At 48.5% G+C, this 20,747-nt stretch overlaps 1 protein-coding gene across 3 annotated transcripts in view; it reads right to left on the bottom strand.

The window, feature by feature from the left end:
- Positions 1 to 20,747, bottom strand: part of ak8 (adenylate kinase 8) — a 257,899-nt gene that overhangs the window by 78,996 nt on the left and 158,156 nt on the right. For all 3 annotated transcript variants that reach the window (XM_072488580.1, XM_072488581.1, XM_072488579.1), the window contains one exon: positions 18,331 to 18,420. In XM_072488580.1, the coding sequence (XP_072344681.1) occupies positions 18,331 to 18,420 (90 nt within the window). The remainder of the gene's footprint in view (positions 1 to 18,330; positions 18,421 to 20,747) is intronic.

Genomic DNA, 20,747 nt, shown 5'->3' with positions numbered 1-20,747 from the left:
GACTGCTGGTGGCCTCTCAACTGCCTGATTGTCTCGTAGTTACACAGGCCTTTCCCAAAGGAGACAATCCCGGTCTCTTAACAGCTCTCCACTCGGTAGGCGAAATCCATGCTCATAGATCATAGAATTTACAGTGCAGAAGGAGGCCATTCGGCCCATCGAGTCTGCACCGGCTCTTGGAAAGAGCACCCTACCCAAGGTCAACACCTCCACCCTATCCCCATAACCCAGTAACCCCACCCAACACTAAGGGCAATTTTGAACACTAAGGGCAATTTATCATGGCCAATCCACCTAACCTGCACATCTTTGGGCTGTGGGAGGAAACCGGAGCACCCGGAGGAAACCCATGCACACACGGGGAGGATGTGCAGACTCCGCACAGACAGTGACCCAAGCCGGAATCGAACCTGGGACCCTGGAGCTGTGAAGCAATTGTGCCATCCACAATGCTACCGTGCTGCCCCCTCTAACCCCTGCTAACTCCTGTTAACCCGGTTTCTCTCTCCAGACCTACTGCGCAGGATGGATCTTTTATCTCCAACTAAACAAGCACACTGAGCGGCAATTTACCATTTTAACAAAAAGTTTGTCCCAACAATGAAGCACTTTCTCAGTTCTGCACCAAAGATTATTAACTGAAATCCTGGAGGAAGACTTGAATTCATAACAAGAGTGCTACCATGCGGCCAAGCTGATATTGGCCGATGAATAAAAGCAGCTGGTGGAAATGCTGCCAAAAAGAAGCAAATCTAAAGGTTAAAACAAACTCTGGCTTCCCACTATTTCACCACTTGCATTTTAGCGCTTTTTAATGACTATACCATGAGCTCTCTGAAAAATATCAAAAGCAATAGAGGTTGGTAAGTCATGTTCCATATATATATATATTTTAGTGCCATGTAATATGATCCTCTTGTGCCAATTTCACAGTGGCTCAATGGGAAACTGCTCATTCATGTTAAAAACAGAGTCAACATAAAGTGCTCTGAAGTTACCGCCAACAAATGATTAACCAGGGATATTTGGTACTGCCTGCCATCTACTGGCGAATATTTTTAATGGCAATTTAATTACACACTAATAGTTACACCTAAAATGTATTAAAAGAGGTTTTTTTATTATAAGGAGTTTGCTAATCCCTCCCCCAGTCAGGATTTTGTCAGGAATATGTTCCATTATGCCTCAAATAAGCAGGTTAGATTTTAGATGCAAAATAGTTGAACTGGAAAGATACATTTTCTCCATATGCATGACTGAAATGTAGTGTTTTATGTACTATGATACTGAACAAAGGAGAGATGCCATTTTGACTGGTTTATACATTATTTGTCAGGGTCCTGTCTTTCACTTATGAAAGGAAAAGGGAGGTGTGGTATTGATAGAGGGTGAGAGGGAGAGAGTGAACAAAAGAGCAAGCACAGGAGAGAGTACAAAGTATCACATTTAGTCAGGAAAAAGAATTACATCAGCAATCAATAATCAAATCAATATACATTTTAGCATTTTTTTCAGTCATTAAATTAGATGCTGTTTGAGCCTTCTTCTGATGCCTTCAAACCTCTGACTATTTCTGTTGTCTTAAGACATCCCACGCAGTCATTTCATGTATGTCACAGAATTTTAAAACAACCATAGTGATGCTTATCATTTGACTTCAATGTACATCATTTTCCACATACGGGGCAGGAACTGAAACCTTTTGTTCCTGATGAATATTAGAGGTTCTCAGCCAAAATGTTGGCAGGAGCTTGGAAAGCTTGGTTGTAAACCAAAGCAGATTTAACTACGGTATTATTTGCAAGAAATATTTATTATTGCATGTTCTGCTTGATGCATTATAGCCATTTTGTTGAAAAACAAAGCATCCAGCAGGTAGTACACACGATGATCAGACTGCCGGTGATGGAAGGGGTGGGTGTTTAGGGTAAAGTGGCAATCATGCAAACTGCTTCAGTTGCAGCTGCACTCATCCAGCCATGTGGGGAGTATTCCTGCATACTCTTTACTTCTGCCTTGTGGATGGTGGAAAGGTTTCGGGGAGTCAGGAATTGAGCTACTCACTGCAAGATATCGGGTGGGATTTACAGGCTGTTCGCATAGTGGGAAATTCCGGTCCCACGCCGGCACTTTCTCCGTGACTAGGGATGCAGTCAACGGGAAATCCCGTTGACAACAGTGGGAGCAGTAAATCCCGCTAGTGGGCCGCCTCTGCCGCTGAAAAACACGCAGTGGGTTGGTCGGTAAGTCCCGCCCCTAACATCTGACATTCTCCAGTAGCTGCCTCAACAGGGGAACTCAGCAATGGTAATGCCACTAAATGTCAAAGAAAGGTGGTTAGGCTCGCACTTTTTGCTGATTGATATGAACTAGCACTTCTGTAAGGCAAATGTTGCTTATCATTTAGCATTCCCAGCCTGTGTATTTTCCCAGATCTTGCTGCGTACAGGTATGGATAGCTTCATTATCAGATGAATTGCAAAATGGAGCAGAAAACTATGCAATCATCAGATAACAGCATCCCTTCTGGCTTTACAATGGAGATATGGTCATTTATGAAGTAGCTGTGCATAGTCTTACCTAAGAACTCTAATGAACTCCAATAACAATGTCTTGGAGATGATGTGGTCGGCCTATAACTTGGAGGTTTCTGACACCCATTTTTACAAGTGGGATTTGGCAAGTGTTACTCTTTTGCCAAGTGTTACACCATTACTCCTTGGCTACTCTCATTAGGTTGAGCATGTCGAGTAAGGCAAGGCTCCAGATTGTAGCACTTAGAATTGATCAAATTAGGAAAAATGCTTATTTTCTATCTCACTTATTTTAAAGTTTTGTTTCAATGCTTCTTCTAATTAAGTTGCCACAATAAAGTCAGTGAACATTGCGGTATTTTTTTCCACATATCCTTAATGAAATTTAATCTTTGATTCACATCAATTTCTTCAAATGGATCAGCTTTCTGGTTTCATTATGGTTTAACATATTTTTTAGTGTTTTTAAAAAAATCAATCACTGAACTGTGCTGTTCCTACTGCACATATTGGACTTGCATTCTTCATAGGTATATAAAACAATAAATTTGGCTGCCTCTTGAATGTCTCGAGGTACAGTCCATCACGTGGTGGTGAGTTGATTAAACAAATTAGGGGGGAAATGTGTTCATGTCGCACCACTTCAAGTGGCGCTATGCAGACAATGTTAATTCCCAGGAGGCTGAAAGTACCATGGCTGCACAACGCATGCAACATTTGTCAATTCTATCAATGAGAAAACCTGCACGGATAATCAGTGTCAGCCTGCATACATATCAGCACAATTTAACCCAAGAAAATCTATCTGGTTATAGGGGAACAAAACCCTTGAATTTTAAGCAGGTAAATACTTTTTTTGTTATAAATTCATTTTTTTCCAATTAAGGAGCAATTTAGAATGGCCAATCCACCTACCCTGTACATCTTTGGGTTGTGGGGGCGAAACCCACGCAAACACGGGGAGAATGTGCAAACTCCACACGGAAAGTGACCCAGAGCCGGGGTCGAACCTGGGACCTCGGCGCCGTTAGGCAGCAATGCTAACCACTGCGCCATTGTGCTGTCCCTAAACAGGTAAATACTAATTGGAAATGAAAACACTGCGGTAGATCTTGATGCGATAGTGAGGGCGGCACGGTAGTACAGTGGTTAGCACAATTGCTTCACAGCTCCAGGGTCCCAGGTTCTATTCCTGGCTTGGGTCACTGTCTGTGCGGAATCTGCACGTTCTCCCTGTGTCTGTGCGGGTTTCCTCCGGGTGCTCCGGTTTCCTCCCACAAGTTCCAAAAGACATGCTGTTAGGTAATTTGGACATTCTGAATTCTCCCTCTGTGTACCCGAGCAGGTGCCAGAATGTGGCGACTAGGGGCTTTTCACAGTAATTTCATTGCAGTATTAATGTAAGCCTACTTGTGACAAGAAAGATTATTATATTATAGATTCCAGTCGGATACATCTCTAGCAATTTTTATTCGCATAGAAATCAATAGGAATGAAAGTTGGGAGAGATGTAAAACGAGCTGCTGACTTGCTAATGCCTGTTTTACACTCAATCAAGGACCACTGAGATCACAGTAACTCGTTCACATTGATTTATTTTTCTTTTTTATAAATTTAGAATACCCAATTCATTTTTTCCAATTAAGGGGCAATTTAGTATGGCCAATCCACCTACCCTGCACATCTTTTGGGTTGTGGGGGTGAAACCCACACAAACACAGGGAGAATGTGCAAACTCCACACGGACAGTGACCCAGAGCCGGGATCGAACCTGGGACCTCGGCGCCGTGAGGCAGCAGTGCTAGCCACTGCACCACCGTGCTGCCTGCTCGTTCACATTGATCACTGGTATTAAATATGCACCCAAATCACTCAGACGGCTGTAGAATTGTAATGGGTGCAAGTGAAAGTGTTTACCATATATTGGATTGAGAAAATAAATTTGAAAAAGCACACCAGGAATATTCTATTCAATCTTAAATTAAAACCAAGAAAAATCAATTGAGTAATGGTAACCTGGGGCGTCATTCTCCGACCCCCCAGCGGGGATTGGGCGGGGGCGGGAATCGGGCTGCGCCGGTTGGCTGCCCCCCCCGCTCAATTCTCCGGCCTGGATGGGCCGAAGTCCCGCCGAGAAATTGCCTGTCCCACCGGCGTAAATTAAGGTAGGTATTTACCGGCGGGACAAGGCGGCGTGGGCGGGCTCCGGGGTCCTGGGGGGGGGGGCGCGGGGCGATCTGACCCCGGGGGGTGCCCCCACGGTGGCCTGGCCCGCGATCGGGCCCACCGATCCGCGGGTGGGCCTGTGCCGTGGGGGCACTCTTTCCCTTCCGCCTCCGCCACGGCCTCCACCATGGCGGAGGCGGAAGAGACTACCCCCACTGCGCATGCGCGGGAAACTGTCAGCGGCCGCTGACACTCCCGCGCATGCGCCGCCCGGGGATGTAATTTCCGCGCCAGCTGGCGGGGCAACAAACGCCATTTCCGCCAGCTGGCGGGGCGGAAATCCCTCCGGCGTCGGCCTAGCCCCTCAATGTCGCGGCTCGGCCCCCAAAGATGCGCCACCTTTGGGGTGGCGCGATACCCGTCTGATTGGCGCCGTTTTGGGCGCCAGTCTGCGGACATCGCGCCGTTGGGGGAGAATTCCGCCCCTGATGTGCTAATGTAAGGAATTATTATAGTCTATATTTTTTGCAGTAATGTTATTAAAACCTGGGTTAAGATGCACACAGACAGTATGACTGCTAGAGTGGTAATTAAGGTGCCATAAAAGTGAGATAATCATTGATTTGCAGGTGAACTGTTCTGTTAATACATCTTAAGAACAATTTACTTATTTACAGATAGCTAGCTGATAGAATATTATTTAGATTTGAAGGACTCGTGAGTATAGATAATTTATGAGGGGTATTGACTTTGGTCCTGATGAAACAAGTCAAGAGACATCTTGTGAGAAGAGACAAAAGAATATCTTATGCTTTGGGTACAGATAATTTAGTTAATGAAAGGAGCCAGGTTGATCTGAAGATTCAGTAGGTCCTAGAACTCTAATCTGAACAGTGGTGCCTCAGTTGGTCCTGAAAGGTCCTCTCTCCAAAGATTCTGCACAAAGAAAAGTAAGTAAAACCCTGTTTTTTAAATTTATTCATGCGTAGTATTTAATTCTATATTGGGTTGCTTAATTAGAATATAGTTTAGGAAGGCTTAGGAAGTAAGTTAAGATTTCTTTTTTTTGCTTAAGAACAGTTGTAACTATTAACTGTAAAGCTATCTTGTCGCTAATGTGGTTAATTCTGTGATTAAACTAAAGTTTGTTTTACCATAAAAGATACCTACTGGTCAGTGTTATCACTCCTGTAGTGCAGTAACATTTATTACCTCATAGTTTTACAAATTAAAAATAGTTGGGTTCTCGTTTGGAATTTTAACACTGATTTAGTTAAAAATTAAATTAAAATAAAAGATATATAAAATTGTATGTATATGATCGGATGGTCAGGTGGGTAAATCAATGGAAGATGGAATTTAACCCTGAGAAGTGTGAGGTGATGCACTTTGGAAGAAGTAACAAGACAAGGGAGTACTCGATGAATGCAAAGACACTAGGAAGATCAGAAGAAACTTGGAGTGCTTGTCCGCAGAACCCTGAAGGCAGCAGAACAGGTTAATGGGATAGTTTTTTTTAAAAATGTTTTTATTCTCCATTTTCACATTTTCCTTCAAAATTTACAGCCCACCAACAAACAGTAAACGGTAACAAATACAAAATCAATCCCCTTACCAATACCAACGATCCCATCCTCCCACCACCCCAAACAACGGCCCACCTGTCAATATATGCATCCCATAAAACAAACCCTCCCACGGTGGAAACAAAAAACAAAAGAGAAAAAAAAAAAGGAGTCCGGGACCGCCCATGGTCACCATTAAGCTATAGAGTCCACTCCCCCTCCCCCCCTCTACACTCAACGCCATCCAACCTCTGAAAGAGTACCGTACATGATACCCAAGAGTTGTACACCCCCCCCCCCCCCCACAGTCTCCAACTCCTCCCGTCCACTGCCTCTTGTAAAACCCCTCCACCCAACCTCGGTTTCTTCCCCCCCAACTTTCCACCCCGGCTAGACCACTCGGACCCTGTTCTGCCAGGCTCCCATGGCCGCAGCCCCTCAGTCATGTCATGAGGTCACATCGGCACATGGCCATTTCTCAATTTGTCAGTTCTGCCACAGTCCTTCTGCTTTCGCAAGCTCCTCCGCTGCTTCCGCCGTTCCAAAATAAAAGTCCCTGAGCTTGTAAGTTACCCTCAGCTTTGCTGAATATACAATGCTGCACTGCACCTTGCTAATGTACAGTGCCCTCTTCACCCAGTTAAAAGGCAGCCCGCCTCCTCGCCAGCTCCACCGTAAAGTCCTGGTATACACATATACCAGCTCCAGCCCACTGCACCACCCACTTCAGCTTGGCCCAGCTCAGGACCTTCTCCTTCACACTGTACCTACGGAAGCACAGAGTCGCTACACTTGGCAGCTCACTCGCCTTTGGTACAGGCCTCCACGACCAATGAGCCCGGTCCAGTTCATATCGGGAGGGATCCTCCCCCTCCCCCAATAGTTTCGCCAGCATCGCGGCAAAATACTCAATCGGCCTCGGTCCTTCAACTCCTTCGGGCAGCCCCACAATCCTCAAATTCTGTCGCCTGGATCTGTTTTCCAGGTCTTCCATTTTTCCTCGCAGATTCTTGTTAATGTCCATCACCTTCCGCATCACCTTCCCCATCGAGGCAAGTTGATCACCGTGCTGCAATAACGTCTCCTCCACTTCCTTCAGTGCCTCCCCTTGCTCTCGCACCTCTGCCACTGCGCTCGCCACCGCCGTCATCACCGGGGAAATCACCTCCTCCACCAGCGCACTCAAAACCTCTCTCATCTCCTTCCTCATTGTCTCCATGTATCTTGTAAACTGCCTTTTGAATTCCGCAGCCATCACCTTAGTTATTTTTTCAGCCGTAAGCAATGCGGCCTCCCTGGTGCTCCAGCCTCCATTTTCCTTGGTGACCCCGCGGTGACCTTTCCACTCCATGACGGACCTTCAGCTGTTTTCTTTACAGACGATTTTTTGCTTACCCTCAACATTTTTCTTCACTGTGCCTTCAATGTTTCTTCCTGCTTTTGCCGCCTCCATGGACCCTGGGACCGGGCTTAAAGCCCCGAAAATGCCGTTCCCGAACGGGAGCCCTCCATTGTGCGGCCGCTCCCACCCGCCGTCACCGGAAGTCGGTTAATGGGATAGTTAAGGAGGCATATGGGATAGTTTGCACATTCTCCCCGAGTCTGCGTGGGTCTCACGCCCATAACCCAAAGATGTGCAGGGTAGGTGCATTGGCCATGCTAAATTGCCCCTTAATTAAAAAAATATGTTTTAAAAAAGGAATATGGGACACTTGCCTTATCAGTCATAGCATAGATTATAAGAGCAGGGAGCACTTGCGGTTGCGGCGATGCGGAGCTAAGCCGCACATTTCGGCAGCTCCCGCTAGAACGGACTTTTGGGCTCTCCGGAGGAGCCCCAACTGAACTTTTCTGATCGAATCCCTTGTGGGAAGGTGAAGCAAGGTCCCCCTTCCATCGTGTATGGAGGGGACTAGAAGTGGAGGGACAAAAAAAGAAGCTTTGGAGCAGCGGCAGAAACGAGAGGGAGAAAACAAGATGGCGGAGGGCAGAGATCGAGCAGCATGGGGGCCGGACCAGCAGGAGTTTCTCAGGCGCTGCGTGGAGGAGCTTAAAAAGGAGGTGCTGGCGCCAATGCTGTTGGCAATCGAGGGGCTGAAGGCGACCCAGAAGGCCCAGGCGGTAGAGCTCCGAGAGCTGAAGGAAAAAACTAATGAGAACGAGGACGAGATCTTGGGCCTGGCGGTGAAGATGGAGGCGCACGAGGCGCTGCACAAGCGGTGGGCCAAGAGATTCAAAGTCCTGGAGAACAGGTCGCGGAGGAAGAATCTCCGGATTCTGGGTCTCCCCGAAGGAGTGGAGGGGGCTGATGCTGGGGCGTATGTGAGCACGATGCTCCATTCGCTGATGGGTGCGGAGGCCTCTCCGAGCCCCCTGGAGCTAGAAGGGGCTCACCGGGTCCTGGTGAGGAGACCCAAGGCTGGTGAGCCACCAAGGACGATAGTGGCGAGGTGCCATCGTTTCGCGGACAGAGAGAGTGTCCCGAGATGCGCCAAGAAGGAGCGGAGCAGATGGGAGAATGCGGTGATCTGAGTCTACCAGGACTGGAGCGCTAAGGTGGCAAAGAAGAGAGCTGGCTTCAATCGGGCCAAGGCGGTGCTGCATAAAAAAAGGGTGAGATTCGGAATGCTGCAGCCAGTGCGTCTGTAGGTCACGTATCAGGACCGACACCACTATTTCGAAACGCCAGAAGAGGCTTATCCAAACGGAAAAATTGGACTCGAACTGAGGGGCTGTGGTAGTGGGGGACATGTTGACTGTATACAGGGTTGTAAATATGGGTAAAGAATGTTTCACGGGTGGGATGATGGATGGGGATGGGGGAAGAGTTTTTTATGGGGAGACTGTGGGGAATGTGGGCGTCGGTGCTGGAGGGAGGTGAGACTCGAGGATGGGGGAATTGGGATAAGGCCGCAACAGGAGCTGCGCCACAGGTGATATTGGTAAAATGTATACGCCCCGAACTGGGACGACGCTGGATTCATGAAACGTTTGTTGGGGCGCTTTCCAGACTTGGAGGTAGGAAGTTTGATAATGGGGGGGACTTCAACACGGTGCTGGACCCAGCACTGGATCGCTCCAGATCCAGGACCGGAAAGAGGCCGGCTGCGGCCAATGTGCTCAGGGGGTTTATGGACCAGATGGGGGGAGTAGACCCGTGGAGATTTGCCAGGCCTTTGGCCAGGGAATTTTTTTTTTCTCCCATGTACACAAGGCCTACTCCCAGATAGATTTTTTTGTTCTGGGCAGGGCATTGATCTCGAAAGTGGAGGGGCCGGAGTATTCGGCCATAGCCGTTTCAGACCACGCCCCGCACTGGGTGGAATTAGAGCTGGGGGAGGAGAGGGTCCAATGCCCGCTGTAGCGGTTGGATGTGGGACTGTTGGCAGACGAGGAAGTATGTGGGAGGGTGCGGGGGTGCATCGAAAGGTATCTGGAGGCCAACGACAATGGGGGGGGGTGCAGGTGGGAGTAGTATGGGAGGCGCCGAAGGCGGTGGTCAGGGGAGAGTTAATCTCCATCAGGGCTCATAGGGAGAAGAGAGAGGGTAAGGAAAGGGAGAGGTTAGTGGGGAAGATTTTAAGAGTGGACAGGAGATATGCAGAGGCCCCTGATGAGGGACTACTCAGGGAGAGGCGAAGTCTCCAGACGGAGTTCGACCTGCTGACCACAGGGAAGGCAGAGCCACAGTGGAGGAAGGCACAGGGGGCGATGTATGAATATGGGGAGAAGGCGAGCCGGATGCTGGCATATCAGCTCCGTAAGAGGATGGCAGAGAGGGAATTAGGTGGAGTCAAGGATGGAAGGGGAACCACGGTGCGGAGTGCGGTGAAAGTGAATGAGGCATTCAAGGCAGCACGGTAGCATTGTGGATAGCACAATTGCTTCACAGCTCCAGGGTCCCAGGTTCGATTCCGGCTTGGGTCACTGTCTGTGCGGAGTCTGCACTTCCTCCCCGTGTGTGCGTGGGTTTCCTCCGGGTGCTCCGGTTTCCTCCCACAGTCCAAAGATGTGCAGGTTAGGTGGATTGGCCATGATAAATTTCCCTTAGTGTTGGGTGGGGTTACTGGGTTATGGGGATAGGGTGGAGGTGTTGACCTTGGGTAGGGTGCTCTTTCCAAGAGCCGGTGCAGACTCGATGGGCCGAATGGCCTCCTTCTGCACTGTAAATTCTATTCTATAAGGCCTTCTACGAGGAGCTGTATAGGTCCCAGCCCCCAGGGGGAACAGAGGGGATGTGACGATTCTTGGACCAACTGAGGTTCCCGAGGGTGGAGGAGCAGGAGGTGGCTGGTTTGGGGGCGCCAATTGGGGTAGAGGAGCTGGTTACAGGACTGGGGAGCATGCAGGCAGGGAAGGCCCCGGGACCGGATGGGTTCCCGGTGGAGTTCTATAGAAAGTACGTAGACCTGTTAGCCCCGTTGCTGGTAAGGACGTTCAATGAGGCAAGGAAGGGGGGGGGGGCCCTGCTCCCGACAATGACGGAGGCGACGATCTCTTTGATCCTGAAGCGGGATAAGGGCCCACTGCAATGTGGGTCGTATAGGCCAATCTCGCTCCTCAATGTAGATGCTAAGTTGCTGGCAAAAGTGTTAGCTACGAGGATTGAGGACTGTGTCCCGGGGGTGATTCACGAGGACCAGACAGGGTTTGTAAAGGGCAGGCAGCTAAATACCAATGAGCGGAGGCTGCTGAATGTGATTATGATGCCATCGGTGGAGGGAGAGGCGGAGATAGTGGCAGCTATGGACGCGGAGAAGGCCTTTGACCGAGTAGAGTGGGAGTATCTCTGGGAAGTGTTGAAGAGGTTTGGGTTCGGGGGAGGGTTTATTAGTTGGGTTAAGCTCCTGTATAAAGCCCCGGTGGCGAGTGTGGTCACCGGCTGAGGTCGGAGTATTTCCGGCTGTACCGAGGGACGAGGCAGGGGTGCCCCCTGTCCCCCCTGCTGCTTGCATTAGCAATTAATCCTTTGGCCATGGCGTTAAGGGAGTCGGGAAAATGGAGGGGGGTGGTCCGAGGGAGAGAGGAGCATCGTGTGTCGCTGTACGCAGACGACCTGTTGCTGTATGTGGCGGATCCAGTGGAGGGGCTATAAGCTCAATGTGGGAAAGAGTGAGCTCTTTGTGGTGCATCCGGGGGATCAGGGAAGAGGGATAGACGACCTACCGTTGAGGAGGGCGAAAAGGAGCCTTCGATACTTGGGGATCCAGGTAGCTAGGAGTTGGGGGGCATTGCACAAACTTAATTTGACACGGCTGGTGGAGCAGATGGAGGAGGATTTTAAAAGGTGGGACATGTTGCCACTCTCGCTAGCGGGTAGGGTACAGTCGATTAAAATGGTGGTCCTCCCGAGGTTTCTTTTTGTATTCCAATGTCTCCCAATTGTGATTACCAAGGCCTTCTTTAAGAGGGCAAGCAGGAGCATTATGGGTTTTGTGTGGGCAAGTAAGACCCCGAGGGTAAGGAGGGGGTTCCTGGAGCGTAGCAGAGATAGAGGAGGGCTGGCGTTGCCGAATCTGGGTGGCTACTACTGGGCAGCCAATGTGGCGATGATCCGAAAGTGGGTGATGGAGGGAGAGGGGGCGGCATGGAAGAGATTGGAGATGGCGTCCTGCAAAGGAACGAGCCTGGGGGCGCTGGTGACGGCACCGCTGCCGCTCTCGCCGTCAAGGTACACGAGTCCGGTGGTGGCGGCAACGCTAAAGATCTGGGGGCCGTGGAGACAACACAGGGGTGCGATGGGAGCCTCGGTGTGGTCCCCGATCAGAGATAACCATCGGTTTGTCCCAGGAAGGATGGACGGGGGGTTTCAGAGCTGGCACCGGGCAGGGATTAGAAGAATGGGGGACCTGTTCATCGATGGGACGTTTGCGAGCTTAGGGGCGCTGGAGGAGAAATTTGGACTACCCCTGGGAAATGCCTTCAGGTACATGCAAGTGAGGGCGTTTGTGAGGCGGCAGGTGAGGGAATTCCCACTGCTCCCGGCACAGGGGATTCAAGACAGGGTGATTTCGGGAGTATGGGTCGGAGAGGACAAGGTGTCGGCGATATACCAGGAGATGAAAGAAGAGGGGGAGGCTTTGGTAGAGGAGCTGAAGGGTAAATGGGAAGAGGAGCTGGGGGAGGAGATTGAGGAGGGTCTATGGGCTGATGCCCTAAGTAGGGTTAATTCCTCTTCCTCGTGTGCCAGGCTTAGCCTGATACAATTTAAAGTTGTTCACAGAGCGCATATGACGGGGACGAGGCAGAGTAGATTCTTTGGGGTGGAGGACAGATGTGGGAGGTGCTCAGGAAGCCCGGCAAACCATGTCCATATGTTTTGGTCATGCCCGGCACTGGATGGGTTCTGGAGGGGAGTTGCAAGAACAATATCTAAGGTGGTGAAAGTCCAGGTCAAGCCAAGTTGGGGGCTAGCACTATTAAGCCGGGAGTGCAGGAGGCGAAAGAGGCCGGCATTCTGCCTTTGCGTCCCTGGTAGCCCGGCGAAGGATCTTGTTAGTGTGGAAGGATGTGAAGCCCACCAGTGTGGAAGCCTGGATAAATGATATGGCAGGGTTTCTCAAGTTGGAAAGGATAAAGTTTGCCTTGAGAGGGTCTGCGCAGGGGTTCTCCAGGCGGTGGCAACCGTTCCTAGACCATCTCGCGGAGCGTTAGATGGAGTTCGGTCGAGAGCAGCAGCAACCCAGGGGGTGGGGGGTGGGGGGGGGGGGGGTGGAAGAGGGAGGGATAAGGAAGGGGGGTTCTTCAGGGGGGGCATCTGAGCAAGAAAATACATAAACGATCCGGAAAACTGATGTGTACGGGAGGAATCCAATGTACAAAGTTCTGTATCATATTGATTTGCCATGTTTATGTCTTGCTATGCTTGTTTTTCCTTTTTTTGTGTTACGGGGGGTGGGGGTTTGTTTATATGGCTGATAATTCTGTTAAAAATTCTTAATAAACATATTTTCAAAAAAAAATAAGAGCAGGGAGGTTAAGTTGGAACTTTACAAAACTTTGGTTGGGCCACAACTTGAGTACTGTGTTGTTCTGGTCGCCTCATTGCAGGAAGGAAGTGATTGCACTGGAGAGGGTGCAAAGGAGAATCACCAGGATGTTGCCTGGGATCGAGCATTTGAGCTACAAAGAGCGGCTGGATAGGTTCGGGTTGTTTTCTTGAGACCAGAGAAGGCTGAGAGGGGACCTGAGTGCATAAGATTATGAGGGGGACAGGGTGGATAGGAAGCAGTTGTCCCTCTTAGTTGAGGGGGCATAATTTTAAACTGAAGGGTAGGAGGTTTAGAGGAGATTTGAGAAAAAGTCTTCTCACCCAGAGGGTGGTGGGAGGCTGGAATGCACTGCCTGGAGGGTAGTAGAGGTGGGAAACGTACTTTGAGCTGTGTGTAGATTTAGTGTAGTTTTGTCAGTGCAGACTCGATGGGCCGAAGGGCCTCTTCTGTACTGTATGTCTCTATGACTATGGCAATGTTCAAGGCTGGTATTCCTTGATCAATCAAGAAAGAGGAAAGTTAGATATATGAATGGAATACAAATATTATGGTGGTTAAGGGAATCACTTTAATATTTAAAATTGTTGTTATTTACCTTCTCTTCATAGTCTACCATTCAATAATCTGGCTGTACTTTTTTTCCATTTGTCTCCCTCTATCACCATCCAACCACTCAGACAAGCTGATCAAAGAGTTGTGATCATATTCAGTGTAAAATATACCATAAGGACTGCCCTTTGGATGAGTTGAAATGGGGGTGAATTCTCCGCTGCTGGTGACAGCGTGCCACCGAGGAACACGTGGCTGGAAAGGTGGAGAATTCACCCATGGTCTTCGTAGAAAGGTTCGAGTTTTAATTTAGGTTCAACTGCGATTGATTTATAGATTGAGACTGATCTATGTGCCCTGATTTGACAATTAGGAAATGCAAGTTTTTGGAATAATTGTACTCACTGGTTTACAACAAAGAAGAGCTTTGTTCATTTTCTTCTGATGCTGGTGATCAAGGTTTTCATTATTCTGTCCAAAGTGTTCTGCAACACTTGGCAAACTATGACATCTCAAGTCAAGATGTGTAACCTCTTGCATTGGCATTATGATTAGGGTGTCAGAGTGCATTGATTACAGCAATGTACCAGCAACCCAAAAGTTACAAGACTTAAATTTCAACATAGCAAGTTATTACATTCAATTTAATAATTATTGTCATTTGTAAGCAGGTACAAGAAAATGTGGCCCTGAAAACAGCTGATCGTTATAAAAACTCATCTGGCTCACTATTGCCCTTCACAGAAGTGAGCCTGTCACCACCACCTGGGCTGGCTCACAAAAGATTCCAGTCCACACTATTGGCTTGGCTCTTAATGCTTTCTAGAGTACCGAGGCAAGTGACTAAGGCTGGACAGTAAATTCCACTTTACTAAAGAAACACCTCCTGAGAACAAATAAAACAAAAATATGGGGCTGGATTCTACGTAGCACGACGCCAAAATCGTGTTCGGCGATCGGGCGGAGAACGGAGAATGGTTCGCCATGCTCCGCCCCTGCAAACTGGAGTCATCGTGACGTGTGCCGTTTCAACGCCATTGGCGTGCCATCGGCTGGCCCACCCGTGATGCTCCGCCACCGATAGGCCGAGTTCCTAACCACGCGGGACATGTGTGGTCCCAACCATGTGGGAACCCGGCGTGACGGCTGCGGACTGTGTCCAGCGGCGTCACACTCGGTCGGGATCCGTGCCGCTGGCCGGGGGGCTTCTGCAAGGACTGGGGGGACCGCTGGGGGGGTGGCCAGGGGTTTTGATTTCCGGGTTAGGTTGCACGCACGCCTGGCACCATGTTGTACGGCGCGACTGCTGCAGGTCGTCAGCCGTGCACATACGCGACCCGAGGGCGGCCATTCTCCCGCCGTTTTCTGCACGATCCATGGCCGCCGGTATTAGCCTCTCTCCAGCACCGGAATCGGTGAGGGGTTCACGCCTAATTGCTGGTCGTGAAACACCACAGGTCCCACGCCGGCGTTAGCACTTAGTCGCAGGAATGGAGAATCCAGCCCATGGTATGGAGAGCAGTTGAAAAACAAACAAAGAACAAAGAAATGTACAGCACAGGAACAGGCCCTTCGGCCCTCCAAGCCCGTGCCGACCATGCTGCCCGACTAAACTACAATCTTCTACACTTCCTGGGTCCGTATCCCTCTATTCCCATCCTATTCATGTATTTGTCAAGATGCCCCTTAAATGTCACTATCGTCCCTGCTTCCACCACCTCCTCCGGTAGCGAGTGCCAGGCACCCACTACCCTCTGCGTAAAAAACTTGCCTCGTACATCTACTCTAAACCTTGCCCCTCTCACCTTAAACCTATGCCCCCTAGTAATTGACCCCTCTACCCTGGGGAAAAGCCTCTGACTATCCACTCTGTCTATGCCCCTCATAATTTTGTATACCTCTATCAGGTCTCCCCTCAACCTCCTTCGTTCCAGTGAGAACAAACCGAGTTTATTCAACCGCTCCTCATAGCTAATGCCCTCCATACCAGGCAACATTCTGGTAAATCTCTTCTGCACCCTCTCTAAAGCCTCCACATCCTTCTGGTAGTGTGGCGACCAGAATTGAACACTATACTCCAAGTGTGGCCTAACTAAGGTTCTATACAGCTGCAACATGACTTGCCAATTCTTATACTCAATGCCCCGGCCAATGAAGGCAAGCATACCGTATGCCTTCTTGACTACCTTCTCCACCTGTGTTGCCCCTTTCAATGACCTATGGACCTGTATTCCTAGATCTCTTTGACTTTCAATACTCTTGAGGGTTCTACCATTCACTGTATATTCCCTACCTGCATTAGACCTTCCAAAATGCATTACCTCACATTTGTCCGGATTAAACTCCATCTGCCATCTCTCCGCCCAAGTCTCCAAACAATCTAAATCCTGCTGTATCCTCTGACAGTCCTCATCGCTATCCGCAATTCCACCAACCTTTGTGTCGTCTGCAAACTTACTAATCAGACCAGTTACATTTTCCTCCAAATCATTTATATAGATTGGCAGTCAATGAATGGCAGGAAAAAAAAAAAGAAAGTTAACAGAAGCTGCACCCTACATTCTAAAAAGCTTCTCTGAGCCTCACAAAGAAACCTCGTCCACCACACACCCCCATCCCCAGCCCCCTCTCGGGCTACCTACCTGCCAATCCTCTGTCGACTCCCACCGATTCACTTACTGGGAACTATATCTGAAGGAATTTAGTGGGGGAATCTGAGCTGCCCAATTTTAACAGCCGGACAGTCATTTCCTAGCCATTTGAGTTGGTAAATTGGCAAGCAGCTTGCTAATAAAGCTGAGCTGTTACAATTGCTCAAGCCTCTATGGTATTGCTTCTGGCCGCTCACAAGGCTGCCTTCCCACCCCAAGGTAAAAATCAACCACATTGATTGACTTCCCTCCCTGATTGGAATTGAGATTCATAAATTGAAACAAATTGGGTCTGTCTCAACCAAGTTTCCAGTGAATAAGAATCTTCAGGATCCAACGTGCGCCAAATTCAGCACACACAGTAAACCCACAGGAATTATAGGACTCAATAATAATACCTCAGAACATATATTTAGCAAGTCAGTCAAAAGACCTATCAGCTGTCTGATACTTTGATTTTCGATGTCTTGGCATCTTTTAGTGGTGGATTGAATCGATCGTATTGTCAAAACTAGTCTGGAAAATCCTGTGAAAACCAATTCATATGTTCCACTCCCCAGATTGGGTCACCTTCTCACCGTAATAAGTGCAAGTACAGAACATACAAAAAACATCACAGCTGCCACCAAGAATATGGGAATACTAACTAACAGTTAAATACTTTAGTTTGACACATTGGTCATTGTTGGGTTAATAATTCTTTAATCTACTAATTGAAAATTAACAGTACTTGTTTTCGCAGTGTGGTTCATTGCTTTTGAGATTACACAAGGGGAATTAATTTAATCATTTGAAACTGGATAAGGACATTTTACTTGCAATGTATCTGGGCACAATTAATCATTGCTCCTATAACGCCTAACTCCTATAGGATATTGGAAATGCAGTAATACTCTGTAAATTAATAATACATTTTTAAAAATACATTTTATTGCAATGTATTCGGTCCCAAAGATATATATATTACTCCATGATGAAAATTTATGAATATAATTCAAGTAGTGAAACTAAATACAGGTGGCTAAAGTAATTTCAAATTTTATATTAAATTTTAAGAAATTAAAATGTTGATTTAAGTTTCAAAAATATGCATTCCAGCACTGTTGAAAATGGTTTACTGTAAAAACTGTATAATGAGAGCTGTTCATCTCATCCCACTGAATATGTGAACTTTAAAGTAAGCTTGTAGACCACCCCATAAGCTCGCCTGGAGGAGGATAGAAACAGCAAGGGGTGATAAAGGATTAGAAATGGGAGTGAAAAACACATTAATATAATGTTACACAGTTGGCCACTGATGATTTTTATGGAAAACTTTGTTTCAGATATTTAAAGAATAAACTTTATGTATGGAAAATAACATGTAAAAAAATTTTGACAAAAAAAAGGAAAGTAAGTTGCACCACAGGGTCCATTGCACCTCTGAAAAATTAAACTCGACAGATTCAAACTGTCCTATTTCCACTTCAAAAGAGCAGGGGCTCTGCTCTCCTCCTGACTCATCTTCAAACAGCAGCGCCCCAGAAACTTTCTTTCAGGCGAAGCTAAAACAGCCTCCAGCTCCCTTAAGCACTGTACTGGTTACTGTAGCTGCTGCCTATGCCTGTCCTAATTATACCCTTGTGAGTCTATTAATCAGTTAGTAAATTATTCAGTAACCCTCCTCTGCCTTCAGCTAGTACAAACATGCTCTAAGCAAGGGCTAGAGGGAAGTGCAGGGGATGTCCCTACGGATCTCACTCTGAGATATTCAGTTGTTCAATGTCTCCTGAACTCCCTGTTAATAACGAGGGAGAAAAGCTCTGGTGGTGTCTGAATTTTGCCCTTTGTTCAATATCAGAACACTATCAGTAGGGGGGGTCAGGAACCTTACCTGGCTGCCTACTTTCAACATAGGGTTTAATGGCTTCACCGAGTCTTGTCTCAGCAGCGACAGGCTCCTTTAGTAGCTGTCCACAGGAAACTGGAAAAAAACAAATGTCATTCAAAGAAGTAATTTTTCCCATCACGGGTAAAACTACAACACTCTATACTTCCCTCAAATTCCTTCAGAGTAGTGTTACAGTATGCCTGAAGGTATAATTATTTACTCAATACAACATGCTATCCATTCATTAAAAAATTCTAAAATAACTCTTAAGTGTTTCACAGACCATTCACCACAACTGTGAAGAACAAAATAACTGGGTGGGATTTTCCAGCCCCGTCTTCCACGGATTTCATCCAGTCGCACCGTAAGTCAATTGACATTTAGCTGGGTATCGCCATGGTGGGGCCGGAACATCCCAGTCTTTCGTTAATAAACGGCAAGCAGATGTATCTCTTGGTTGTTACCAGTTACAATTTACATTAATAATTCGGGTTTTGGGGCGGCATGGTGGCGCAGTGGTTAGCACTGCTGCCTAAGGCACTGAGGATCCGGGTTCAATCTCAGCCCCGGGTCACTGTCTGTGTGGAGTTTGCACATTCTCCCCGTGTCTGTGTGGGTCTCACCCCCACAACCCGAAGATGTGCAGGTTAGGTGGATTGGCCACGCTAATTTGCCCCTTAATTGGAAAAAAATTAATTGGGTACTCTACATTTATTTTAAAAAATAATTCAGGCTTTGGAATCAATAAAATATGACAGCAAATTATGGCATGGAGGATAATCAATACTGAGAAAACTGCAACAGATTACAGGAGAACATTAATAAACTTGCGGGGTGGGGGGGAGGGGGAGAGAGATGTGGCCGGGATTCTCTAAAAACATGGCTAAGTGCTGATGCCGGTGTAAAAACGTTCACGCCGGCGTCAACAGGCCTATTGGCCCAGCGATTCTGTAGCCCACAGGGTGCCAGCATGGAGCCGGAGTGCTCCGCGCTGGTCCAGCTGCCGTACGCGGCCCTGCACTGCTCGCCGCGGGTCCGCGCATGTGCGCGGCGGCCGACCACACAGCAGGCCAGCGCAAAGAAGGTAGGACCCCCAGATCGCGTGCGCCCGCCGATTGGTGGCCCCCGATCCCGAGCCTGGCCGTCGTGGAGGCCCCCGGAGACTGATCCTCCCTCCCCCCACCAGGACGGCCACCGCAGCCGTGCCGCCGAGCTCCCGCCAGGTGGAACCATACGTGAACCACGCCGGCTGGAACTCGGCCGGTTGACCACGGAGAATCTCCGCGGGGGCTTCTTTCAACGGCATCCGACCGCGCGCCCGACTGCCGCCGATTCTCTGGTCGCCGGAAAATCGCGTCCCGACGTCGGATCCATTTCGCCGCGGAAGCTCAGAGAATCCCGGCCGTGATGTGTGAGAGGGAGCGGCTGCGTTTTCCCAAGCTCTGACTCTACTTGTCTTTTAATTCTTTATTTTATCCTAATGCAGATCCCATAATTACTTACTTAAGGGATATATGTCCATCCTTGGAAGATCCTGGCTAGATTTTAGCGATGAGGAGCCGAGGTAAATGAAAAAGGCTCAGTTTGAATGAGGCGGCCGGAGGCTGCTGGGGTGAGGCCCAGCTTGCAGTGGCGGTTTTGCTGGTGAGCATGCCAGCGCCTCAGTGGTGATGTTGGCATCAAGATGATGGCTGTTATTTTGAATGATGTCCTGGATGATGATCTTGGCTCCGTGGTGCAGGGTTTTATTGTTAACTTTGAAGAACTGCGAAATATCTTTGAGAGAACAGTGGAAGTGGAAAAGAGAATTCACTTCTCTTTGGATTCTCTATCAATAGAGAATTGATAGAGCAATCTCCCTGGTAAGGGCTCATCTATGGTCCTTGGAAATCCTGTTACATGGTATGTTATTTATCCTGACCAATTCGGGAAGTAGGGGCCAGATAGGGAGATTCTGTGTGCTGGTCTCTTGCGAGGAGTAAGGGAATGAATTCCTGACTGATTTTGAGAGTTGGTTGCCATGGTTTCACAATCTTGTTTTGAAGGTTGGGCATTTCAGGTTTGGCTGAGCACACTGGGCGCGGATTCAACAATCCCGTTGCGCCAACCCGGGCCTGGATCTCGCTCCGGATCCGAATATACCTGGGCACTGAATTCACCGCCCACGACTCACCGGCCTTTCTTGGGCGACCACGCCAGGATGCCGTTTAATACTGGTTCACACAAACATGGACAAGTCCTAACGGCAGCTGAGGGGGTCTCCCAGGCCATAGGAGACACCTGGGTTTTCGGTGACAGGGCAGGGTGGCACCCTAGCACTCCCCCAGTATTCGGGCACCTTGGTGCTGCCAGCCTGGCACTCAGGATGCCCTGTGGCACTGCCAGGGTGCCAGGGGCTCTGCCAGGGTGCCAACTGGGGT

The sequence above is a fragment of the Scyliorhinus torazame genome, chromosome 22, assembly GCF_047496885.1.
Source record: "Scyliorhinus torazame isolate Kashiwa2021f chromosome 22, sScyTor2.1, whole genome shotgun sequence".
NCBI classification, from domain to species: domain Eukaryota; kingdom Metazoa; phylum Chordata; class Chondrichthyes; order Carcharhiniformes; family Scyliorhinidae; genus Scyliorhinus; species Scyliorhinus torazame.
This window is presented reverse-complemented; position numbering and strand designations above follow the sequence as displayed.